This window comes from Canis lupus, chromosome 5, assembly GCF_048164855.1.
Source record: "Canis lupus baileyi chromosome 5, mCanLup2.hap1, whole genome shotgun sequence".
Lineage (NCBI taxonomy): Eukaryota > Metazoa > Chordata > Mammalia > Carnivora > Canidae > Canis > Canis lupus.
In genome coordinates this window covers 37,294,939-37,320,456 of record NC_132842.1, presented here as the reverse complement: position 1 = coordinate 37,320,456, position 25,518 = coordinate 37,294,939, and the positions used below count along the sequence as shown (strand labels likewise).

The following is a 25,518-nucleotide window of genomic DNA, read 5'->3' as shown; positions in this document are numbered from 1 at the left end:
CTCGGGCTCTGGGGGACAAGCTCCAAGGCTGGGGCTCCAGGCAAGATTGGGGAAGAGCAGAGGAGCCGTTTCTCCTCAGGTAACTCCCCCCCCCGCAAAAAAAAAAAAAATTACAGTAGGAGGATGAGAAGAAGGGGTTTCTCCGACGAAGAAAAGACTGCTTGCTGGCTCACTGCGCTTGCAGGGCACCAGGCTTGTCCCCGAGAAGGCAGCCCCGAGCCCTGGTTTGGGAGGAGGAATGTTGCCTTGCCCACCTTCACCTCGAGAGGAAACCTAGGTGTGGCCCCTGGGGAGGGAGAAGCGCTGGGGGCTCCTGTGCTCCCCACCGCAGGTCGCTGGGCCGCCGCTGAAGGCTCCCGGCCTCCTGGAGGCTGGCTTCCGTCCTCTCACTAGCCGGGTGCCGGGGTCCGGCCGCCGAGCTGGGCGTGGGAGAGGGCCCGCCGCCCGGCGCTGGGGCCAACCGCCTTCTGGGTCCCGGCACCTCGGGGCGGGCACAGCGGCGGGGATGCAAAGCCTCCCCCTCACGGCGCTCTCCCTTCTGCTCGGGCTCTACCCTGTCCCATCTCCAGCCTGGTCTCTGCCCCGGGTCCCGCTGTCTCAGGCTGTCTTGGCCTCCAGCCCTGTTCCGGTCCCTCACTCGGCCTCTAGGAGGGCAGAGCCGGCCAGGCCCCGAGATAAGCGCAGCGGTTGGGTAAGGAGCCCGAACCTTTTGAAGGCCGGCGCTTGCACAAGGAGTGGCCGGGGGCCCGCGGAGGGGACCGGCCGGCGGGGCGGGGCGGGGCCGGCGGGAGCGCCGAGGGGAGGCGGGGCCGGCGCGGCGCGGCCCGAGCCTCGGACGGCGCGACCCGCAGCGGGAGCGGACGGCGGCCGCGCAGTGAGGTGAGGACCCCCGCGCCCACGGGCCCCTGCCTCCCAGACTCCTCCTCCCGTCCCCTCCTCGAGGGCTCTCTCCGCGTCCCCTGCCCCCTCCCCGCCGCGACCCGCCCCTCCCTCCGGTGGCCCGGCCTCTGCCCCCTTCCTCCTTGCCCCCTCCCCTGTCGCAGCCCGCACTGACCCGCGCGCCCGCCCCCCCCCCCCCCCCCCCCCCCCCCCGCACTTCTGCCCAGCGCACCTCCGGGCTCAGTCCCGTGCCCTCGGCTGGGTCTGAGTCACTGGGAAACTGGGCTCTGAGTCAGGCCCTAACAAGGTTGGGGATGGGGCCCAGCTGTGGAGAGGCCGAGAGGCCAGAACTGATGCTGGGGCGAGCGGCAGTCCTGGTCAGGTCCCCACAGAGAGAAAAAGAGAGGGAGCCTAACAGGCAGAGGCAGAGAGACAGAAATCTGGAGTTAGATACAACTAAAGATCTAATTAAAAGTGGAGATTGAGGCAAGGAGAGGCTTAGTGATAGAGAGCAAAAGAAGGAGGGGAACAACGATGGATTTAGTAGAGACAGACAGATGGAGTGCAGTAGAGACAGGGACAGGCAGAGAGAAAACTCCAGGGAGAAAGAATCTGAGACAGGCTCAGAGGATAGGCCAGGATCAGGGTCAGCTTGGCAGAATGGGACAGAGCCTCAGAGACCTGAGCCCAAGGGCATGGGCAGGGAAAGGGAAGGCTCAGAAGAGGAAGATGTGGAGAAGGCAGAGATAGGGGGATGTTATTTCACACTTCTGGTCCCTGCAGGGAGTGTGCTCAAGTGTGCATACACGTGTGCGAACATGCTGCAGGTTGGTGGACAGGGAAGACCCTGGAGTACCCCTGGCCCCTGGTCTGTCATCTCTCTGGCCCAATTCTCCACCCCTATCCCCACTCCCCAAGTGGCCTCTTCCCAGGGCCAGGACCCTACTTGCTGAGAAGAGTTAGGACTCTCTGGCCAGCCTGACCAAGGCAGACAGGATGTGGGGGTGGCCAGGACCGGAGGGACAGGAAGGAAGTCTGACCAGAGACAATAGGTGGAAGGGGAGGAGGAACTGGGAATGACCAGGATTAGGATGGTGGAGACTGGACCTCAGCTCTGGAAACCAGGGGGAGTGGGATCTGCAACTCCTCCCTCCTCCCATGCTACAGCTGACCCTGTCCCCACCTTATGCTACAGCAGAATCAGGCTACATCATGGGGGCCTTCCTCCCTACCATCCCATTCCATTCTGCCCCTGCAGGCTCTGTCATCTTGTCCTGGGCTTACTTGGTTGAGTGTACAGTAAAGCAGAGGCAGAGCTTTGATCCAGACCCAGAGTGGGCAGGAGTTTAGGGGCCAACACTTTTACCAACTCACTGTGAGCCTGGGGCAAGCCTCTTCTCTTCTCTGGGCCTCAGTGTCCTCAACTGCAAAGGAAGGGATCCTCCTATAATAAGAAAGCCCTTTCTGATGTTCTGGGACGGCTCTTCCTCCAGATTGCTGGCCACTGGTCATTTTTCTTTCGAGGAAGACTGGAGTCTGGTACCTACCCCCTGTCTAGGCCTCAGACTTTGGGACAGGGAGGGGGAATCTCAGCCTGAGCCCTCCCTTCACCCTGCCGCTCCCCCCAGCAATGGCCTGAGCCCCCATGGCTGCCCCTCAGGACCTGGACATCGCTGTGTGGCTGGCCACGGTGCACCTGGAGCAGTATGCAGACTCATTCCGGCAGCATGGCCTGGCTACGGCAGGTGCAGCCCGAGGCCTGGGCCACGAGGAGCTGAGGCAGTTGGGCATCAGCGCCACAGGTCACCGGAAACGCATTCTGCGCCTGCTGCAGGCAGGTGCTACAGAGGGCTCCCTGGATCCCCAGTCAGACAGTGCCATGGAGCCATCCCCCAGCCTAGCTCCCCAAGCCCAGCCCCCCAAGCCTGTGCCTAAACCCAGGACAGTATTTGGTGGGCTCAGTGGCCCTACCACCACCCAATGGCCTGGAGTGAGCCCAGCCCTCTGGAGGCCAGAAGTGTCCAGGAGCCCAGAGTCCAGCCCGAAGTCTCCTCCTCTCTCCACCTCCTCCTCTGAGCAGACTGCAGCCTTGAATACTATGGAGATGATGCCTAATGCCATCTACTTTGGTCTGGATTTAAGAGGCGGGGTACAGATGACTCAGAACACGTGAGTGGGGTTGCTCCCTTGGGATCCAGTGCTGGGTGGGGGCAGCAGGGAGGAGCAGGACATGAGGGCTAGTTCTTTCTCCTCTCTCCCTTAATGATCACTAGACTTTTTCTCTTAGGGCCCCAGACAGTTCCCAGGCAGCTGCCCCCACCCCTGCCCTCAGGCCCACAACAGGCACAGGTAGGTGGGTTTTTGTGGGTTTTGAGGAGAGGGACAGGGCCCTCCAGGATCCCAGACATTCCCACCTGAACTCCTCTTCCCTGTCTCCCCCTTTCCTGCCAGTGCACATCATGGACCCTGGTTGCCTGTACTATGGTGTCCAGCCTGCGGGGGTCCCAGGGCCACTCGAGAGAAGAGAAGGCAGAGGTGTCTCTCAGGACAGGGCTGAACACAGGTGAGTAGTCAGTAGAGTGGTGATGGCAGGAAGAGGGAAGCTTGAGGAGCAGTCGGTGGTGGCCATGTATCCAGTTATTTATTAAGTGTGCATTGAGTGTCCACTGTACTCAAGATACAGGAGGATTATGACAGACCCAGTCTCCTCCTCAGGCAGCTTGTGACTCGGTGGGGCAGACGGGAAATTAAACAAGTAGACAAACAAATGGTTATAGGATTTAAAACAGCGAGATGTGCTTTTCATGCTTTCATTTAAAAAGTCTTTACTGAGCACTTACTGCCTGCCCGATATTGTTGTAGGTACTTGGGATAGACCAGAAGTCCCTCCCCCTATGGGGAGATAGTCAAATAACAATAGATATAATAAGTAAGTTACATGGTATGTTAAAAGATGGTAAGTACCATGGAAAAAAATGGAGCAGGGTAAGAAGGCTGGGTAGGATTGAAGGGGAAGGGCACTACAATTCTTCATTAAGAGTTGCCAGAGTGTTAAGAAGATGACACTTGAGCAAAGTGAAGCGGGTGAATTAGTCATGATGTATCTTGGAGAAAAGTGTCCCAGGCAGGGGGAGTGGCCAGAATAGAGGCTTCCAGGTAGACTCAGGAGTGGTGACAAGGCCAGTGTGACTGGGACAGAGTGGCTAGGGCAGGAAAAGTGGGAGGAAATGATGTCAGAGAGGTAAAGAGGCCAGATCAGGTAGGACCGTGTAGGGACTTTCACTTTAACTCTAAATGAGATGGGAAGCCTTTGGAAGCGTTTTGACTTACATTTTAAGAATCCCTCTGGTCACTGTGTTGGGAATGGTCTATAGAGGGCAAAAGCAGAAGCAGAGAGACCAGTTAGGAGGTTGTTGCAGTAATCTAGGTGAGACATCTCAGGCAGGCGTCCCAGTAGTGGAGATGGTAAGAATAGGTTGGATTTTGGTTATATATTGAAGGTAAACTCTCCTAGGGAATTGGGGTGTGAGAGAAAAGAGCAGTCAAGAATGACTTCAGGGATTTCAGGCTGAGCCTACACTGTCCAGGGTGGCAGTACTAGCCACATATGATTACTGAACATATGAAATGTGGCTAGTCTGGAGTAAGGTGTGCTGTAACTGTAAAACTACCAAATCTCAGAGACTTAGTGTGAAAAAAGCAATACTGGATGAGTATAATAGAAGTAGACATAAATTATCTTACTTTTCACACAGATGGCATAATAAAATGTTAATATTTAAGGTATGTTGGAGTAAATAAAATGTATTATGATAAATAGTTTACTTGTTTCTTTTTATTTTTTAATGTGCCTACTAAAAAATGGAAAATCATATGTGTGGTTCTCACATTGAGTTCTGTTGGATAGCGCCATTTGAGCAACTGAAAGTTCCTGGAGTTGCTCGGTCTGAGATGGGGAAGAAAGCCAGGGGTGGTGGGGAAATCAGGAGTTCCATTTTGGACGTGTGGAATTTGGGGTATATATTATAAGCCTGAGTAGAGATGACAAATAGACCACTGGATTTACAAGTTTGGAATTTGGAGGAGATGTCTGAATTGGAGATCTAAATTTTTTTTTTTTTTAATAAGAATGTTTTTTTTTTTTTTAAGATTTTATTTATTCATGAGAGACACACACACACACAGAGGCAGAGACACAGGCAGAAGGAGAAGCAGGCTCCATGCAGGGAGCCTGATATGGGACTTGATCCTGGGTCTCCAGGATCACACCCTGGGCCGAAGGTGGCGCTACACCACTGAGCCACCCAGAGATTCCCTAAAAAATGTTTTTAAAGATTTATTTATTCATTTGAGAGAGAGAGAGCACAAGTGGAAGGGAAAGGCAGAGGGAGAGGGAGAAGCAGACTCCTCAGTGAGCGGGGTGACCCATGCAGGACTCGATCCCAGGACCCTGAGATCATAACCCGAGCTGAAGGCAGATGCTTAACCATCTGAGCCACCCAGGCATCCTGGAGATCCAAATTTGTGGGTTGTCAGTATCTAGGTGGGTAGATGTAGCCGGGAATGCATATCGATAGAGCAGAGAACCAAGATCAGAGTCCTGGCATACTCCAGTATCAAGAGGTTTGGGAGAAGAAGAACCAGCAAAACAGACTGAAAAGGAATGGCTAGTGAAGAAGAAGGAAAACCAGGAAAATGTGATGTCACAGGAGCCAAGTAAAGAAGGGAGGAGGGGGAGGTCAGTGGTGTCAAATGCTGCTCAGAGGTCAAGGAAACTGAAGACTGAGAATTGGCCTCTGGTGGGGCGCCTGGGTGGCTCAATCCATTAAGTGTCTGCCTGTCTGCCTCAGGCTCAGGTCATGATCTCAGGGTCCTGGGATGAAGCCCCACTTCCTGCTCAGTGGGGAGCCTGCTCCTTCCTCTCCCTCTTCCCCCTCCCTACCACTACTCATGTGTGCACTCACTCTCTCAAATAAATAAAAAAAAATCTTAAAAAAAAAAACCTTGGCCTCTGGAATTGGCAACATGAAGGTCACTGAGGACCTTGACAAAGGGTAGAGGTGAAAGTTGGATCAGAACGGTCTCAGGAGATAACAGAAAGGAGTTGGAATGTATAGACAACATTTTTTGAGTTTTTCTGCAAAGAAGAGCAGAGAGTTGAGTGGTTGTTGTTCGTGGAAATGGAGTTAAGAAGTGGTTTTTGTAGGATGGAGTCAAGAAATGGCTTTTGTAGGATGGAGTGTTACATATGTTGACAGGTGGATCACAGTGATCTGGGAGAGAGGGAAAATTAGCTGCTGTAGGGGCTTCTCACCCTAGGGGAGAGAAGGTGGAGAAAGTCTGGAGCAATGTCCTTGTGTAGGTGAGAGGAGAGTATCCAGAGGAGGGACTGGTTTCAGACGGGGATGTTTATTATGGTAGCAGAAGGAATGCAAAATATGTGTGAAACTTTGTAGATGAGGCACTGTGAGTCTGTGGGGTTCTTGTCTTATTGTTTCAGTTTTTCAGTGAAGTAGGAAACAAAGAAGGTAGAGTGATGGTTCTTAATCTTAGCAGCACTATAGCCTGGGGAACTTTTAGAACTAGAGATGCTTGGGCTTCATTCCCAGAAGATCAAACTCAAGTGTCTAGTATGTGGCCCACAGACCAATATTTTAAGCTTTGCAAGTGATTCTGTGCTACTGAGGTGAATGACTACTGGAAAGTGACAAAGAATAATAGAGGACTTTCTGGCATAAGCAAAGACCTAAAGGATGAGAAAAGGCAGACTGGGGAAGCATGTTCTAGGTAGAGGGAGCAAGCAGCATGTGCAAAGGCTCTGAAAGGAAGAGAATGTGGCTGAATGCAGGAAGCGAAGGCAAGGGGGATAGAAGAGGTCAGGGGACCGGCTGTAGGTCTCATTCTACAAGGTTTTGCAGCCTATGGTAAGGAATTTGGGTTTATCCTAACTGCAAATGGGAAGTTATTGCAGGATTTCATGTGGGGGAGGAGTGAAATGATCTCATTTTCATTTTTAACATGTCAAGAGTGAAGGCCCGAGTAGAAGCTGTTAGGCAGTTCATAGCACCCTGGTGAGAACTGAGGGCAACTTGGTCCAGGGACAGAAGGTCAAGCCCTTTTTGGAGAAAAGACCAGAGAGCCAGCTGTACAGCCCTTCTCCAACTTTTCTACCAAAGTAACACTAGTGGCAGAGGAGAGGGACTGAAATTGCTCCAATAAAAAATCTAAGTGTGCTCAGGGAAGAAACTCTATGCTAATCTTTGGGTTCCCAACTTCCCTATTTCCCTGTTGAAAAGTGATCCAGTACCTGTCAGGCATTCTGTGAAATGCTGCTGATGGAAATGTCCAGGAAACTGGGTCTAATGTGTATTCCTCTGTCTTGCCCCATATAAGGCTCAGCAGGCAGGATCTGGAGGTGCGGGAGGACGCTGGCTATGCTAGCCTCGAGCTGCCTGGGGATTCCACCCTCTCACTGCCCACCCTCGACGTGGAGACCAATGATGACCTCATTTCACCCTATGCCAGCTTCTCCTCCACAGCAGACCGCCCCACGCCCCTTCTCAGTGGCTGGCTAGACAAGCTCTCCCCTCAGGGGTGGGGCTGCTAGGGAGGGAAAAGGGGGGAGGGGAGGGAGGAGCAGGGGGAGGAGAAGGGGAAGGGGTGGTGGTGTTGGGTGGTGGTGGTGGTGGGTCAGGTCCCATGAGCTCCCAGACCCTAGGTGCCCCCCAGATACAGCCCCTACCACTCACTCATCCTGACCCTTCCTTCCCATCCCCAGAAACTACGTTTTCCAGAGGCGGTTTGTGCAGTTCAATGGGAGGAGTCTGATGTACTTTGGCAGTGATAAGGTGAGGGTCTGAGAGATGCTGTGTTGGGCCTGGCAAAAGAGAGGGAAAGGGAGGGCTCAGAAAGGCTCAGGATGGTAGAGGGGAAGCCCGTGGTAGGGGGTTACCACATGGCTGATGTGAGCATCAAAAGTAGCTAGGTTAGCAGCTGTACCCCACTGCTTGTGAAATGAGTGCTGATCTCATTAAAAGTTGGTGTTGGCTCCCAGGTCAGCACACATGGCTGAGTTTCTGTCCCTATGCATCCCTGGGCTCTCTTCTCTCTACAGGATCCCTTCCCCAAGGGTGTGATCCCTCTGACAGCCATTGAGATGACCCGCAGCAGCAAGGACAACAAATTCCAGGTCATCACTGGCCAGAGGGTGTTTGTATTTCGCACAGAGAGCGAGGGTGAGAATCAGAGCCTGTTATGTCAGGGTGGCAGCGAAGGCCACATGAGCACACAGCCCACAGGCTAACCTGCTTCTCTGTCCCCCACCAGCCCAGCGGGACACGTGGTGCTCCACGCTTCAATCCTGCCTGAGGGAGCAGCGCCTCCTGGGCCACCCCCGGCCTCCTCAGCCACCCCGACCCCTCCGCACAGGCATGCTGGAGCTTCGCGGACACAAGGCCAAGGTTTTTGCTGCTTTGAGCCCTGGAGAGTTGGCACTGTACAAGAGTGAGCAGGTGAGAAGGGCCGGGCTGAGGTCAAGGAGTCTGGCCTAGCCCATGCTGGCACCTCACTGCCTGCTCCAACCCCACACACCGCCCCTTCTGTTCCCACCAGGCCTTTTCTTTGGGCATCGGGATCTGCTTCATTGAACTGCAAGGCTGCAGTGTCCGGGAAACAAAGAGTCGCAGCTTTGATCTGCTCACACCCCATCGCTGCTTCAGGTGGTGCCCAGACTGGCAGGAGGCAGGGCTGGGGGAAAGACTTTGGAAGGCGGCACAGGGCGGGCAGAGGACTGGGGGCCTTTTCGGTAGGATGTCAGTGGGTATGCACTGACGAGAGTCCAGCGAGCAGGGTCAAGGTCTCAGAAGAGTCTGGGCTGGCCCAGATGTGGCCTGTGGTGGCTCCTGTGGGAATGGCCAGTGGGATGGGACAGGTCAAAGGGGATATCCATGCCCACGGATTGGCTGTCCACCCCTCAGCTTCACAGCCGAGTCTGGGGGGGCTCGGCAGAGCTGGGCGGCCGCTCTGCAGGAAGCCGTAACTGAGACCCTGTCTGACTACGAGGTGGCCGAGAAAATCTGGTCCAATCGGGCAAACCGGCACTGTGCGGACTGCGGGGCCTCCCGCCCAGACTGGGCTGCTGTCAACCTGGGGGTGGTCATCTGCAAGCAGTGTGCAGGTGAGGGCTGGGGCCTTTAGCTGAAACAGGGAGAGGGCGGGAGGCTAGGGCAGGGGGCTCTGGTCTCCATGCCACATATCCTTCATACCTGAACAGGTCAGCACCGGGCCCTGGGTTCTGGGATCTCCAAGGTACAGAGCCTGAAGCTGGACACAAGTGTCTGGAGTAATGAGATAGTGCAGGTGAGGAGTCTGAAAAGGGAGAAGGTGGGGAAGAGGAAAGGCAAGCATCCAACAAAGGCCTTGGGTCTAGCTTGGGGACTGAATGTCAGAGATTCTTGAGTTCCTGTCACTTGCCTTTGCCCCTTGTCATCCTGCAGTTGTTCATTGTCCTGGGAAATGATCGTGCCAACCGCTTCTGGGCAGGGGCACTACCCATAGGTGAGGGGGTGCATCCAGATACAAGCCCTGGCCCCCGGGGAGAGTTTATCTCCCGGAAGTACCGACTGGGTCTCTTCCGGAAGCCCCACCCTCAGTATCCAGATCACAGCCGGCTTCTCCAGGTAGGAGGGACAGATTGGGGCTGATAGGGAGGAGGGTAGTCTCTAAGATGAAATACCTAGACTTGGGGTTGTGGGGGCTGCTGTTTTTGATGACTGGAAGACTGTCCCCATGCTCTCAGGTTGGGTCTTAGGGCTGACAGAGGCCCTTCTCCCTCTATAGGCACTGTGTGCAGCTGTGGCAGGACCCAACCTGCTGAAGAACATGACCCAGCTCCTCTGTGTTGAGGCCACTGAGGGTGATGAGCCCTGGTCCCCCTCAGCCTTGGATGGCAGCTTCCCTGGTCTCCTAATCCCAGGTAATTCTCACAAGGGTCCCCTTTCTCACCCTCCAAGAATTCTCTGCCCTGACCTGTGCCTTGATTGTTTCCATACTCAGGCCATCACAATAGCCTAGTCTGGGTAGTTTCCCAACCTTCTAGATCCTCTGGGGTCTATTTCCTGATGTCATGAAATGACCAATGGTGGCCACTGCCTGGGGTGGATCTGGATGTTTGAAGTGTTACTGCTGGTCTACCCCTGACAAGGTCAACCCGTAAGTGAGGTCTCACCTCCCTGTGGGAAATCTGATCATAGAAATGGTCATCCAAAGAGGTTTTCTTCCAGTGGTCAGGACAGACTTACAGGAAAGCTGATGCTCAGAGGCCCCTGCCGCTGGCTGACTGGCTGGTTGACTCATTGGTGGGGAGAGGCAGTGGGCAAGGGCTGGAGCTTCACTTCCTGCCACCCTCTTTTCTAATTGAGGTGGTGAGGGGTCCAGCCCCCTGGGCTCAACTTGGCCATGCTGCCAGTGGAGTTGGGTCCCTCTGTCTTCCTCAATTTGACCCTTCCCCTCAGGAGGCTCAGGCCATCCCACTGCCCTGCCCTAAACTGACCACTTCTCCTTCGTCTTGCAGACCCTTCCCCTGGTGTGTACAATGAGGTGGTGGTACCTGCCACCTACAGCAGCTTCCTGTACTGTGGTCCCATCAGCAACAAAGCTGGACCCCCTCCTCCTCGGAGGGGCCGGGATGGTGAGAGAGGAGCGAAGGTGGGCGGAGATGGGGCAGAAACTGGGATGAGCAAGAGTATACCACAGAGTCTTGGAAGGGCATGTAGGACCACGCCCTGGAGTGGGCTGGGTACTGGGAGTAGGAGAGGGACTATGCCCGGTGGCAGTATTGGGTGATAATTGAGAGCCTATGCTGTGAAGTCAGACTGCCTGGACCAAATCCTAGCTCTGCTACTTCCTGCTTATGTGACTTGGGCAAGTTACTTAAACTCTGGGCCTCAGTTTCCCACCTCAAAGGGTGAAGATTACATCAGATCATATAAAGGCAGGAGGGTTTGGCACAGATAGTATAAATATCTGGCAAATGGGAATTATGGCAGTAGGGACAGAGGACTTTCTTCCTGCTGACCATCAGCCTCTCCCTTAGCTCCACCCAGACTGTGGTGTGTGCTGAGAGCGGCTCTGGAAATGTTTGTGTCGGAAAGCAGTCCTGAACCCCTCAGCCTCATCCAGCCCCAGGATGTTGTATGTTTGGGTGTGAGTCCCCCACCCACTGACCCAGGTGACCTTGACAGGTAACTGCACCTGTGCTCCCTGTACCCCCCTTTGCCCTTCCTGATCCTGAGCCTGCCAGCCCCCTGCTGGTCCCCATTCTCCTCCTGGACCTCCGTTTCTCTCTAGGTTCCCCTTTTCCTTTGAGCTCATCCTCACAGGGGGGAGGATCCAGCATTTTGGCACAGATGGAGCTGACAGTCTGGAGGCCTGGACCAGTGCTGTGGGCAAGGTGAGCCAGCTGAGGCCCCTCCCAGACAGCTGGTGGTTTCCCTGTCCCCAGCTGCTCCCATCCTGCCCTCTCTCATTCCTACAGTCACTCCCACCACTTCCACTCACAGCTAAGGTTAACAGCTGTGTGAGGACCAGTGTTAGGCATTATCCACTCAAAATCTCATTTAACTTTCACAGCAACCTTCAGAGAAAAGGATTATAAATATTTCACATAGAGGAAAGTAGAGTCACAGAGGTTATGAAGTCACTCGGTCAAGGTCACAGAGCTGTGAGGTAGCAGAGGACAGGATCAAAAACAGACCTTTGTCTCCAAAGCTCATGGCCTAAATGTCAGTGTGCAGGGCCTCTGCTCAAGGAAAGGGTGCCTCTAACTCCTCTTCCCCTTCCCCAAAGTTCTCTCAGTACAGAGGGAAGGCTGCGTTTATGTGGCTCAGCATCTCCATTCCCAGGCAAGCTGGTCTCTGCATCCTGCACCCTCTCCCTGGAGTTAAAAGTTCACACCCTAGAATCAGACGTGCTGGGATCAGAGTCCTCCAACTCTTAGCCTCAGGAGCTTTTCCATATGGATAGAGTGGGTGTAGAAGACACACTCTTTGGGGTTGAGGAGTAAGTGACACGTGAGGCCTGTGCTGCATGGCACATAACAGGCCCTCCATTCGTGGGTGTTGAAATAGTAATGGTGATGAAGATAACAATCATTCCCATCTTTAGCCAGTTTTTCCCTCAGCCCTGCTCTACTTTCACCTCATCACCCTGACACCCTCCTGATAACCCCTCAGAAGTGTGTGTGCCCTGGCAGGATCGCACTTCCTCCTTAACCCCTCGTGGCTGCCCTCTTTTGCCAGACTTCTGAGCCGCTTCTCTGTGGGGATGGCTAGTGACTTCCCATTGCCAAAGTCCCAGGGCCTCTTGGCTTCACCTGGTCGGCTCTGCAGCATGTGACACTCCTCTGTGGGAAATGCTCAACTGCTCTCTGGCTTCTGACCCCACTCTTCTGGTTAGAGGAGTAGGACTCTCACCAAGAAATTGTCTTCATATCCTTTCAGGGCTCTGTCATGGTCCTCGTAGCCACCTTGCGATGTCCTCTTATTGTTAGCTACACTTTCTAAAAATGTAGCTTATCCTTGAAGGCTGTACCACCCCAGGTGTGGTCTGCAGCCTGTTACACCACACTGGTTTACGGACTCTTTGTTACCGCCTCTGACAGGATAAGAACAGAACTTGAGAGTGAGCATTCAGACTCTTTCATAGCAATGTGACAGGGTTATTTTATGTGTAGAATCTAATTTTTTAAAGTGGGAGCTTATATTTTGTGTTTCCTTTTTCATTTTACTTTGCTAGTAGTTCTTTTTCTTTCTTTCTTTCTTTCTTTCTTTCTTTCTTTCTTTCTTTTTCTTTCTTTCTTTTTCTTTCTTTCTTGAAAGTACTGGTTAGTAAGAGATTGGAACTTTGAACAAAAAAAGAAAAGAACGCTGTTCCTTCACCACAGGTAGTTGAGGAAGCGCTCCTTTGTGGACCACCTCAAACACTTGTTTCTCCTTGAAGCCTTCCCTGGCCCCTCAGGGTGGTGGGATTTCCCAGGGCATTGTGACTCTTCAGTTACAGCACTTGGGCTCCCCATTCTTTCTTGCCCCGACATCCCACAAGGAGCAGAAGGCTGCCACACAGAGGTCTTTTCTGTGTTGGCAGAAGCAAATGAAATTGAACTGAATTTCTTTCCTGTCTTTCTCCACCCATCTCCTGTCTCCTTGGGTCTTTCTTTTGCTCTCTCCTGATTCCTTTTCATTTTTCTCTTTCTTTTGCTCTCCTCCTGTCTTGCCCTATCCTTCTCACTCTTATTTCTCTCCCCCATGTCTTGTCTCTTTCCCCATACTCCTTTTCCTCATGTCTTCCTCTTGCCTCACAGTGGTTCTCCCCGTTGAGCTGTCACCAGCTGTTGGGCCCTGGGCTGCTGCGGCTGGGCCGCCTGTGGCTGCGCTCTCCCACCCATTCAGCGCTGGCCCCCAGCCTCTGGCTGTCAGGGTTTGGACTTCTTCGTGGTGACCACCTCTTCCTGTGTCCAGCACCGGGCCCTGGCCCTCCAGCCCCTGAGGACATGGTGCATCTGCGGCGGCTACAGGAAATCAGTGAGCAGGGGTGGGGATAGGGATGAAAGGTGGCCATGGAATGGGGAGTAGTGGACCTTCCTCTATTTGAGGTCCCTATGGGAAACAGCAGAACATAGCAGATTCAGGCACAAGCTCTGGAGTCAGACTACCCAGATACAGACCCCCATCTCTATCACTTCCTAGCTATATGACCTTGGATAAGTTACTTAACCTTTCTGTGCCTTAGTTGCCTCATCTTTATAATCTTTACAAAAGAGTTGTAAGTTTCAAATAAGACAATGCATGTAAAACACTTATCACAGAGCCTGGCAGGAGGTATCTTACAAGTGTTTAATAAATATCAGATGTTACAAATGTTACTGTTATTATTTGGAGCCACTTGCTGGTTGGAGACTGGGAGAAGGGACTGGGTACTCTCACTTCTTCCTCAAAGAGGAACAGTGTGGGATAATATGGCAGAATTTGGGAACAAGAGACCTGAGTTCAAGCTCAGCTTTGCCATTTTTTAAAAGATTTTATTTATTTATTCATGAGAGACACAGAGAAAGAGAGAGAGGCAGAGACACAGGCAGAGAGAGAGAAGCAGGCTCCATGCAGGGAGCCCGACGTGGGACTCAGTCCCGAGACTCCAGAATCATGCCCTGGGCCAAAGGCAGGCACTCAACCACTGAGCCACCCAGGGATCCCCAAGCTTTGCCATTTTATAAAAGTAAAGGGACCAGAAACTTAACCTCTGAGCATTAATCTTTCATCTGTAAAATAAGGATAATAGTATGTAGCTTATAGGATTTAATGCAACATTGTTTGTAAGGCTCCTACTCTAGGACCTATATACCTTAAATATTTAGTGACGTATTGGTCACTCTGATGAAGACAATTACAATGATAATGTCTGATGATTCTCCTCCCAGGTGTGGTATCAGCAGCTGACACCCCAGACAAGAAGGAGCATTTGGTCCTGGTGGAGACAGGAAGGTAAATGTTGTCCCTATCCTTGATCCTGGGTCCCTCTTTTGAGAGCCCAGCCCCTACCCTCTACCTTGGTCTGCTATACCACTGCCAATTTCCTCAAATTCACCTGTCTACTTGGTGCCTGGGTGTGGCTCAGTTGGTTGGGCATCTGACTTCAGCTCACTTCATGGTCTTTGGGTCCTGTCCTGGGATTGAGCCCTGTGTTGGGCTCCCTGCTCAGCAGGGAGTCTGCTTGTCCCTCTCCCTTTGGCCCCTCCTGTAGTGTGTGCATGCACTCTCTCTCTCTCTCTCAAATAAATAGACAAATATCTGAAAAAAAGAAAGAAAAGAAAAAAATTCATCTGTCTAGTTCAGGGGCCCTATCTGGGTTGAATGTTGCTGCCCCCTGCTGGTGGCTCTGGAAAATCTGGTCCTTGTGATCCTGGGCCTCCTAGTTTAAAGGACCCTCTGGAGCTGGCTCTGACTCAGGCCTCTCGGGTCTCAGGACCCTGTATCTGCAGGGGGAGGGCCGGCTGGATTTCTCAGCATGGAACACAGCCATTGAGGGGGCAGCTGGCGGGGGCGGCACAGGGCTGCAGGAGCAGCAGATGAGCCGGGGTGACATCCCCATCATCGTGGATGCCTGCATCAGTTTTGTCACTCAGCACGGTGAGTAGGTACTGGCCAATCCTGAGCCAGTAGGGGATGCAGGACATGGGCACAGCCAGAGGATATGATCTGTCTACAAGAGCTTTGCCTCCAGAGATTAACAGCCTAACACGGCAACCTGCTGTATCACCCTTGGCAAGCTGTTTACCTTTCTGAGCCTCAGCTCCCCTGGCTGCAGGATGGGACTACTAACATTCCTCGTTTCTAGAATAGCTGTGATAGTAAGATAACGTATGTAAAGCATTTAGCACAGCACCTGGCAGGTAGTAAGTGTTCCAAGGTAGCTGTTGGTGGGGCATGGGTGTGGAGGGAGAGCAGCGCTGAAAGAGGACTGGAGATGGAAAGCCATAGAGAACAAAGAGGGGGCAGCCAGAAGGCAAGAGCCAAGCTATGCAGCAAAACCCTTGAAGGTCTAAGCAGAATTATTCTGTGTGGGAGTTTTTCCAGGCACAAAGGATCAGCTGTGCAAGTGGTTTCCAGAATTCTTTGTGACACTTTGCCCTCTTCTTTTTTCAAGTAGAATCTAGCTCCTTGGCGAACCCCCCTTTTAGGAGGCTGGACTCTTGAGAAGGAAAATTCATGGAAAACCAAGGAAAGCAGTAAAGGGCAAAAAAAAAAAAAAAGAGAGAGAGAGAGAGAGACAGCTATCAGCTACAAATAATTGTGCTTACAGCATGGATGGTGGATAGTCAGTGGCTACTGACATTTTCCACATCTTGGTAGTAGTTGCTTCATTTAGTGAGTTCTCCTACTCCCTAGATCCCATTCTCTTCTCAGTCTCTCTCAAGCTCAGAGGAAGAATGAAGTCAGCAGTCCAGGGGAAAGCCCTGGAGAAAGAGTATGGGTGTTTATACCCACTCCACAGTTACTGTGCTGCCACTCTTCATTCCGCAGATGCTTGCTTGCTAAGTTGCTCCCATGTGCCAGACACTGGAGATATAGCAGTGAAAAGGGAAGGTTCTATGAAGCTCAGAGGCTAGTGGGAGAGATGGGTAATAAGAAAAATACAGTCAGTTCTCGTTATCCACAGTTTTGTTCTATGAACCTACTGCAAACACTGAATTAATGAATCCTAAATCATTACCCTAGTGGAAATACAAGGTTAGGTTCCTAGGAACCTCTGGTCACCTTCTCATCAAGTGATCAACATGTAACCTTGTTTTGAACGTGTTTCTACTTAAAGATCACGTATTTGTGATCTGTTAATTTTGAACTCACAGCCAGCAGCAGTATAACTCACACAGGGGCAAAGCTTATGTGACACACATAATCTCTCCATAAGGCACACACAGCCTTCATAAGCTGAGGAATACTTGACAGCACTTCAGCACTTTGCTTGGGGGCCATTTTAAACAGTGGAACCACCCCCAAAAAAGCACAAGAATGCAAAAAATGTGGTTCTATATATACTGTGAAAACTACACTTGTTTACCATATGAGTGCCTCGCTGGGAATGTGTCCAGCAGGCAACTCAAATTCTCCTCCATTCTGTGCCTATACAGAAATGACTGGAAAAATGCACAAAGTATTGATTTGGGGGCTACAAATAAATTTTAGCAGTAGATGAATTCACAGCATGGAATTTGTGAATAGTGAAGGATCAACTGTTATGTCATTTGAGAGTGCTATTTCAAATTCAAAATAGTGAGGAGACAGAGTGTCGGAGGCTGTGTGTAATTTCATGGTTGGGGAAGGACTTTCTGAGGAGGACTTGGGCAGGGTTTTAAGAATCAAGACTCTGGAGGCAGACTTCCTCCTCCCTGGCGCCCTTACGCCAATAGCCATATAGCATTGGCGGGGGGGCAGTCAGAGATAATGGGTGGGTAGTTGGGTCTTTGGGCAGTGGTAAGCAGAGATGCTGGCTATTCTCAGGGCTCCAGCTGGAGGGCATATACCGGAAAGGGGGTGCCCGTGCCCGTAGCCTTCGGCTCCTGGCTGAGTTCCGGCGGGATGCCCGCTCAGTGAAGCTCCGGCCAGGAGAGCACTTTGTGGAAGATGTCACCGATACACTCAAACGCTTCTTTCGAGAGCTTGATGACCCTGTGACCTCTGCACGGTTGTTGCCTCGCTGGAGGGAGGCTGCTGGTACTCCCAAGATTCCTAAGAATTTCCCACAGGAGACAAGGGGCAACCAGGAACTCCACCCCACCCCCCAGAATCCCTGAGGCTGCTTTGTGGGATTTGGCAGCCCTCCTCCCCAGTCCTCCCCTCCTGCACCCCTAAACCCCAGGATCACTCAGGGGCTCAGCTTAGGTCAAGGTGGGAAGGGGCAGAGGGACATCCATCCTGGGTTTGTTTCTCTAAAAATCTCTCCATGCTTCCTTCCGTGATCCTCTCCTCTCCTTCCCATTCCATCCTAGAGCTACCCCAGAAGAATCAGCGCCTAGAGAAATACAAAGAAGTGATTGGCTGCCTGCCACAGGTCAACCGCCGCACACTGGCTACCCTCATTGGGCATCTTTATCGGTCAGTATGGCCAGACCCCCTGCAGGCTCCTCACTGACCATTTATCGCCTCTGTCCAACGTCCCTCTCCTGCCTTGCCACCTTACATTTACTCATTCATCCTGCAAACAGTTGTTAAGTGTAGCTATCCTAGCACAAAGGTTCAGAGTGTGGACTTTAGGGTCAGGCAGACCTAGCTTTACTCTGGCTCTATCATTCTAGTGTGTGACTTTGGGTAAGTTACTTGCACTCTCTGAGCCTCAGTTTCCTCATTTGTAAAGGAAGATGGTGTAATGAATAGTATCTGCCTCCTAGGTGATGAGAGTTAAATGAGATAGTCCTTATAAAATTCTTACTGCAGCACCTGGCATGTGTGTAGTAAGCATTCAGACACGGTGAATAATCAGTGTTATTTTTGTTTTATTATTCTATGCCAGGCAAAGGATTAGATGGAGGAGACATAGAGAATAAGATGCAGATCTACCTTGATCAGTCTAATGGGAAGACAGGTCTTTAAATGATTCTAAAGTGACCCCTGGCTGTGTTGTACTGATTACTCTATATCGTAGGGATAGGCCAGCGATGGCCCATGGGCCAAATCCATCCCATTGCCTGTTTTCTCAAATAGTTTTGTACAGGGGCACCTGGGTGGCTCAGTTTAAGAATTTGACTCTTGATTTTGGCTCAGGTCATGATCTCAGGGTTGTGAGACCAAGCCTTGTGTCAGGCTCCTCACTGGTTGTAGAACCTGCTTAAGATTCTCTCCCTCCCTCTCCCTCTCCCCATTGTGCACTTGCATGCATGCACGCTCTCTCTCTCTAATAAATAAATCTTTAAAATAAATAAAGTTTTGTACATGAAGTGTAAAAGCACACCCATTCACTTATATATTGCCTATGGCTTTTGTCATATTACAACAGTAGAACTGACAAATTACAACCATAAATGTAGGGCCTACAAGCCTAAAATATTTACTATCTGTTCCTTTACATAAAAAGTTTGCTGCCCCCTACTATATTTATAATTACCCATTCCTTATCTGTCTCCCTGCTAGACAGGGAGCTCCTTGAGGCCAGTATTGTGTTTTACAGCTGTATCCCAAGTGCTTAGCCGAGGCCCCTCAGCATATAGTAGGGACTCTAAGTATTTCCTGAATGAATGGATGCATCGACTAATAGGTGAGCACAAGCCATATCCCTTATGAACCGTGTCACACCCCTCTGCAGGGTGCAGAAGTGTGCCTCTCTAAACCAGATGTGCACGCGGAACCTGGCCCTGCTCTTTGCACCCAGTGTGTTCCAGACGGATGGGCGGGGGGAACATGAGGTGCGGGTGCTACAGGAACTCATCGATGACTACGTCTCCGTCTTTGATGTAAGCTCTCCCCACACCTGACTATAGTCCCTCTTCTTGGATTCTTGATCCTGCTCACCACAGAAGCTCCCAGCCCAGACGGCTGAAGGCCCTCTGCATCAAGAATCATTTCCCATAGCCCTGGGTCCCTCTATCCCATAACCTCACTCCAAAAGCCCATGCCTCATTGGTTCTTAGCTCTTCTAGCCTCTAATGCTTTCATACAGGTCTTGTGGTCTTGCAAACTCTGTTTGCCTCTTTCCTAGCACCCCACTCCTGCCGCCCACCTGCCCTACAATACACACACTCCTTTCTGGCTCTTCCACAGATTGACTCTGACCAGGTAGCTCAGATTGACTTGGAAGTCAGTCTTATCACCACCTGGAAGGATGTACAGGTAACTTGTCCTGACCTTAAACTCCTGAGTGGGCCAGGAGGAGATAGCAGGATAGGAAGGTGACCTTCTGCTGCTGGACATTGGCCCTCAGCTCCCTGAGGCAGAGGGGAAACCCAAGGAGGGGAATGCTTTGGGGGGAGGGGTTTGGTTTAGGATTTGCTCTACTTATTCCACCACAAGAATTCTTCATTACGAAATGGTGGCAGAATATTCTAGTTCCGCGTGTAGGAGATCCAAGGAATAGTTGGCTAAGTTAGACAAAGCGCAGAGAATGATAGTAATAAATAAATGTGATAGTAGACAGCTAAGGAGTTATTATCTTCCAAGCACCCATGATCCTACTTTAGCCTCATACAACTCCATGAGGTAGACAGTCCCATTTTTTCAATAAAGAAACAGAGGCCTTGAGGGTCACTTATTCAAAGTCATACTGTTAGCAAATGGGAGTTGAAACCCAGAGAGTCTGACTCTAAACCTGTTCTTCCAAGCATATGCTGCACTGCCTTGGGAAGCACCTATGCAGCCTGAAGATGTGGTTCTACCACTCTTGGGGTTCTCCCTTTTAAGGGCCTGAGCCACACTGGGAATGATGGGTAGGAGGAGATTTTGTGTGTGGGGGGGACGTGCTTATGAGGCAACATAGGAGACCTCTGATCTTGATATTTTGCATCTTCTCATGTCCTCCTGACTTCTTCACCCCTTCACCTCAGCTGTCCCAGGCTGGAGACCTCATCATGGAGGTTTATATAGAACAGCAGCTGCCAGACAACTGTGTCACCCTAAAGGTCAGTCCTGAGGGGACAAGGGGGGAGATGAAAGGATGGTAGGGGGAAGGATCAGTGGACTGACCAGCACGGGTCCTCTGCTCTTGCCCTGACCCCAGGTGTCTCCAACACTGACTGCTGAGGAGCTGACCAACCAGGTTTTGGAGATGCGGGGGACAGAGGCTGGGATGGACTTGTGGGTGACGTTTGAGATTCGTGAGCACGGAGAGCTTGGTGAGCAAGACCATGCAAGGGCACATGCATATGTGATGGGCGGGGGGTCAAAGTCCTCAATGCCTTCTGTGTTACCAAATATAGTCACCCTGTCCTTGTGTGCATGAGGGGACACTCTCTGCTGCTGACCACTCTCTCAGTAGTCCGTACTCTCTTCTTTCCTGACTTTTGTGGACCTCACAAGTCCTTGGTATCCCTTCCTCCTCAAAGAAGGCTTTTCTTCCTCCTTTGCCTGGATTCCAAATATTGGAGGGACCCAGAGTTCCACCCTGGACCCTCTTCCTTTCTCTATCTACATTTCTCCTTGGATGACTCATCCATTCCAGTGCCTTTAAATGCCATTAATAAGCTGGGTCTCTGGCCCAGACCTCTTCTCTGAGCTCCACGCTCACATATCCAACTGTCTACCGCACACCTCCACTTATATGTCTGTCTCACAAGCATCTCTGATTTATTATTATTATTATTATTATTATTTTGATTGTGGGGAGGGGAGAGAGAGAGAATCCTAAGTGGGCTCCACACCCAGTGTGGAGCCTCACGCGGGGCTCAATCCCAGGACCCTGAGATCATGACCCTGAGCCCAAATCAGGAGTTGGACACTTAACTGACTGAGCCACACAGGTGCCCTATGCATCACTCTCTCTCTTTTTTTTTTTTTTTAAGACTTTATTTATTCATTCATGAGAGACACACACACATACACACACACACACACACACAGAGGCAGAGACATAGGCAAAGGGAGAAGCAGGCTCTTTGCAGGGAGCCTGATGTGGGACTGGATCCCGGGACTCCAGGGTCATGCCCTGGGCCAAAGGCAAGTGTTCAATCACTAAGCCACCCAGGTGTCCCGCCCTATGCATCTCTAATTTAATACATGAAAGAATGAAATCAATTCCCAGACCCTTCGCCTAACAAAAAACCTAAGCCATTTCCCAGTTTTCCCTTACTCAGTGGCACCTCTGTTCACTCAGTTATCAAAACCAGAGACCTGAGAGTCCTCCCTTTCCTTCAATTTCACAGCTCATGCAACCAGCTAGCCCTTTTGATTCTATTAGAATCTGTTGCTTCTCTCCATCTCCAGCCATCTCCATCACCACCAGCCAGGTTAAAGTCACCACTATCTCTCTGCACCCAATATTAACCACTAAAGGAACAGCTGGCCAGTGCTCCCTTCTTACCTCTGACAATCCATTTTCCTTGTAGCAGTCAATGTGCATTTCAGGCATAAGTCAGAGCATGCCATTACCTTCCAAAGGCTTCTCCCTGAACTTGAAATACAATTCAAATTCCTTATCATGGCCCACAAACCCCGAATGTCTGGCCCTTGTTTATTTCTTGGACCACATTTCACATAACTCATTCTCTGTGCTTGAGCATGCTAGCTGTTCTTCACACACATCTTTCTTGACACAGGCCTTTATTCCTACATTGTGTCATGCCCAACATCTTCTTCCCTGTTTTTTTTTTTTCTTTTAAGGATTTTATTTATTTATTCATGAGAGACACACAGAGAGAGGCAGAGGAACAGGCAGAGGGAGAAGCAGGCTCCATGCAGGGAGTGTGATGCAGGACTCGATCCTGGGACCCCAGGATCACACCCTGGGCCAAAGGCAGGCTCTAAACCACTGAGCCACCCAGGCGTCCCTATTCCCCTGATTAGCGTGGGTTTTTCTTCCATCTCCTCCAGGCTTCAGTCTCCTCTTCAAATGCCCCCTTCTGAAAGACCTTGCCCAGTCATCATGCTATCCCAGTAGCTGCCCTCCTACTTTCTCTGAACTTCTTATTGTTTCTTTCAAGTATTTAATTATCTGCAATTCTTTGGTTTACTTACCTGTGTACTATCTGCTCCCTCACTTTGCTGTGGGCTTTGTGAAAGTAGGCCGTGTGTATCAGGCTCACCGTTGTATTCCCAGGGCCAACAGTGCCTGGCATAGAGTTGGTGCTGAAATAAATAACTGTAGCTGGGCTGTGGGATGGACAAACAAATGTGACACTGGTGGGAAAGGAGTTGGAGGCTCCAGGGTCTGGATACTCTGGTTGATACCCGTCCCCACTTTACTCCTTAGAGCGGCCACTGCACCCCAAGGAAAGGGTCCTAGAGCAGGCGCTTCAATGGTGCCAGCTTCCAGAGCCCTGCTCAGCTTCCTTGCTCTTGAGAAAAGTCTCCTTGGCCCAGGCCGGCTGCCTCTTCACAGGTGAACCTCCTTATCAGCCCAGCACCCTCAAACCAGGTCTCTTCCCCAGGACCCTCCACCTAGAATAGGTGACTGTTTGTGCCCAGGTATCCGGCGTGAGAGCCCAAGGGTGGGTCTGTTGCGGTGTCGGGAGGAGCCGCCCCGCTTATTGGGAAACCGCTTCCAGGAGAGGTTCTTTCTCCTGCGTGGCCGCTGCTTGCTGCTACTCAAGGAAAAGAAGGTGAGGTGCTGGCTTTGGAGCAGCTATGACTGCATCAGCTCTCTTACTCCACAGCCCATGTGCTTATCAGTTAACCCCAGTGCTTCCATGACTTCTTGACCTGACTGTGATCCTTCTCTCACCTCTTGATCTCGCTGATGGCCTTCTTGTTCTCAGAGCTCTAAACCAGAACGGGAGTGGCCTTTGGAAGGTTCCAAGGTCTATCTGGGAATCCGAAAGAAGTTAAAGCCTCCTACACCGTGAGTTTTCTTCCCCAGCCCACATTTCTAGGGCCTTCCTGCCATCATCCCTCTGTCTTTTCTTATTGCCCGCCCATCTCTGTTCTCCTCTGCCTCCTAGGTGGGGCTTCACATTGATACTGGAGAAGATGCACCTGTGAGTACCTCTCAGCCTGGCTTCTCTGGCCCACCCCTGCACCTTGCCCACCACCTCCCTGCTTTTTCCATCATCCATCCCTATAGCTATAACCCCTCCTCTCTGGCTCATTCCCCTCTGATCACCCCCAGCTGCCTGTCATGCACTGACGAAGATGAGATGTGGGACTGGACCACCAGCATTCTCAAAGCCCAGGTGAGGCAAAGGAGAAAGCTGGGGACTAGGTCTGAGGTCCCAGCTCTAGCCCTCCATATTTCCCCCAGTCACTGTGCCAACTCCTTACTCTCCCTCCAGCACGATGACCAGCAGCCAGTGGTCTTACGACGCCATTCCTCCTCTGACCTCGCCCGTCAGAAGTTTGGCACCATGCCTTTGCTGCCTATCAGAGGAGATGACAGTGGGGCCACCCTCCTCTCTGCCAATCAGACCCTGGTGAGGTACCCTCAGCCTGCTCCAGCGCCTTCCTGATCCCTGCCCATGTCTTTGCCACCCCGCAGAAGGGAGCGGTGTGCCTGCCAGCCTGATGCCCCCCTCTGCCTTCTTTGTGCCCCCAAGGCCCCACCCCTGCCTTCTGTTGCCAGGCCTCACTGTGTCTCTGTGTCTCTCCCTCCCCTCATCCCCATCCCACCTGTGCCCAGCGGCGACTTCACAACCGGAGGACCCTGTCCATGTTCTTTGTGAGTACTGTACCCGTCTCAGCTGTGCCCATCAGCCCTGTGCTCCTCTGTCCTGCCTGAACCAGTGTGCCCTCTATATTTGTTCTGATGCAGGCCATCTGTGTGTATGTGTATGTGCATGAGAGAGAGAGAGAGTATTGTGAGGGACCAGAAAGAATGAGGAAAATGAGGGATGGTAGGATGTGATAAAGAACAGGGGAAGTAGTCATAGGATCTGAGAAATAGAAGGAAAGTGGTTAAGTGAATATATTTTGGAGTCAGATAGACTTGGGCTGAAGCCCCAGTTCTTCCATTTACTCACTGTGCGATCTTGGGCAACTTACTTAACCCCTCAGTACCTCAGTTCACTCACCTGCACTGTAACCCATTGTACAGAGTTGTTTTGGTATCATACGTGCAAAAAGTATTTACAGCATCTGGCCCAGAGGAAGAGCTCAATAAATGTTAGCGATTAATAATCTAGTAACTCTAACTTTGTGCCTGCATCATGCTACCCCATTCCCATCCAGCCCATGAAGTCATCCCAGGGGTCTGTGGAGGAGCAAGAGGAACTGGAGGAGCCTGTCTATGAGGAGCCAGTGTATGAGGAAGTGGGAGCCTTCCCTGAACTGACCAAGGACACCTCTACTTCCTTCTCCATGATGAGAGAAAAGACAGCCAACCCAGAGACCCCCCTCACCAGCCAGAGGTCCTTTGACAAACCCCTTTTCCCCAAGGCAGGTGGCCCAGGCCCAGAGGAGAGGCCACCTGAGCCCCCTCCAGGTCCCCCTTCAAAGAGCAGCCCCCAGGCACATGGGTCCCTGGAGGAACAGCTGCTCCAGGAGCTTAGCAGCCTCATCCTGAGGAAAGGAGAAACCACCATAGGCCTGGGCAGCCCCTCCCAGCCCTCCAGCCCTCAATCTCCGAACCCCAATGGCCTTCTGACACAGACACCTGGCTTCCCCACCCAACCTTCTAGTTCGCCCTCCAGCCAGCCCCTCACATGACCCTAAGACGAGTAGTCTAAAGGGGTAGATAGCCCGAGGACCCAAATTCTCACCATGGCAGACACTGCTGGGAGCCTCCTCTGTTCTGGCTGGAAAGACTCTAAAATCCAGTGTGGTGCTATGGAAAGAGCACAGGACTGAGGGCTCTGGACTCTCCTGCCCAGAGAGGGTCAGGTTATGGCCCCTCATTGAACCTCCACTCATTTATATGTACCATGAAGTCACTGAATTAAGGAGAGCAGTGAACATCAAACTGTTTCTTAGAGCTGTAAGCCCCACATAATTTCCCTCAACAAGGGCAACTCCTGCTTTATATATTTGATATGTAGGTGTTCAGTGAGAGATTTGGGGTTTGAAAAGAACGATTTTCCTGCATTAAAGAAAAAAAAGGATTTGGAAGCCCGAGAGCTGAATGATTTCCAAGTCTGTCCTACCCCACCTCCTACACTTGGGAACTACACTGAAGACCTAGAGTAGGGTGGTTGATTGGGGTTGGGAGCTGGTGCGAAGAGAAGCAAAAAAGGTTGTGTCACTGTTAATAAATCTTGGAACCAAAAGGCTATTATTGTTTCATTCATTCATTTATTCATTCATTCAGCAAATATGTTTTGAGTACCTAATTGGGTGTCAGGTATTCAGGATAAAGTATGAACAAAATAGATGGGTCCTGGGGCACCTGAGTGGCTCAATTGGTTAACGGGTTAATCATCTGCCTTTGGCTCAGGTCATGACCTCAGGGTCCTGGGATCGAGCCCTGCATCCGGCTCCCTGTTCAGTGGGGAGCCTGCTTCTCCCACTCCTTCTCCCT

The 25,518-nt window shown here is 51.5% G+C and overlaps 1 protein-coding gene across 5 annotated transcripts; it reads left to right on the top strand.

Moving 5' to 3' along the window:
- Window positions 1–25,267, top strand: ARAP3 (ArfGAP with RhoGAP domain, ankyrin repeat and PH domain 3). Of its 5 annotated transcripts, XM_072826256.1 has the most exons (34): window positions 793–879; window positions 2,508–2,713; window positions 2,960–3,048; window positions 3,167–3,228; window positions 3,331–3,442; window positions 7,273–7,473; window positions 7,658–7,727; window positions 7,994–8,114; window positions 8,206–8,390; window positions 8,491–8,597; window positions 8,856–9,055; window positions 9,152–9,237; window positions 9,375–9,557; window positions 9,718–9,853; window positions 10,451–10,567; window positions 10,973–11,120; window positions 11,227–11,329; window positions 13,238–13,457; window positions 14,351–14,414; window positions 14,896–15,059; window positions 16,932–17,144; window positions 17,420–17,525; window positions 18,730–18,877; window positions 19,185–19,253; window positions 19,964–20,038; window positions 20,137–20,251; window positions 22,324–22,452; window positions 22,539–22,672; window positions 22,829–22,911; window positions 23,012–23,047; window positions 23,179–23,242; window positions 23,342–23,479; window positions 23,686–23,724; window positions 24,234–25,267. In XM_072826256.1, exons 2-34 carry the CDS (start codon window positions 2,525–2,527, stop codon window positions 24,708–24,710), a joined length of 4,383 nt encoding a protein of 1,460 aa, XP_072682357.1. In that variant the 5' UTR covers window positions 793–879; window positions 2,508–2,524; the 3' UTR covers window positions 24,711–25,267. The 5 variants fall into 5 exon arrangements, with proteins under 5 accessions (XP_072682355.1, XP_072682357.1, XP_072682354.1 ...); XM_072826254.1 differs by lacking the exon at window positions 793–879 and adding an exon at window positions 1–79 and having other exon boundaries at window positions 2,508–3,048; XM_072826253.1 differs by having other exon boundaries at window positions 2,508–3,048.
- Window positions 25,268–25,518: the final 251 nt, after the last annotated feature.

What these genes read in the sequence shown, in the direction of transcription:
- ARAP3 (XM_072826254.1), top strand. Translation starts at nt 2,525, where the DNA reads ATGGCTGCCCCTCAGGACCTGGACATCGCTGTGTGGCTGGCCACGGTG. An exon ending in TGTACTTTGGCAGTGATAAG is followed by an intron (nt 7,728 to 7,993) that starts GTGAGGGTCTGA and finishes TTCTCTCTACAG; the next exon opens with GATCCCTTCCCCAAGGGTGT. An exon ending in CCCTGGTCTCCTAATCCCAG is followed by an intron (nt 9,854 to 10,450) that starts GTAATTCTCACA and finishes TTCGTCTTGCAG; the next exon opens with ACCCTTCCCCTGGTGTGTAC.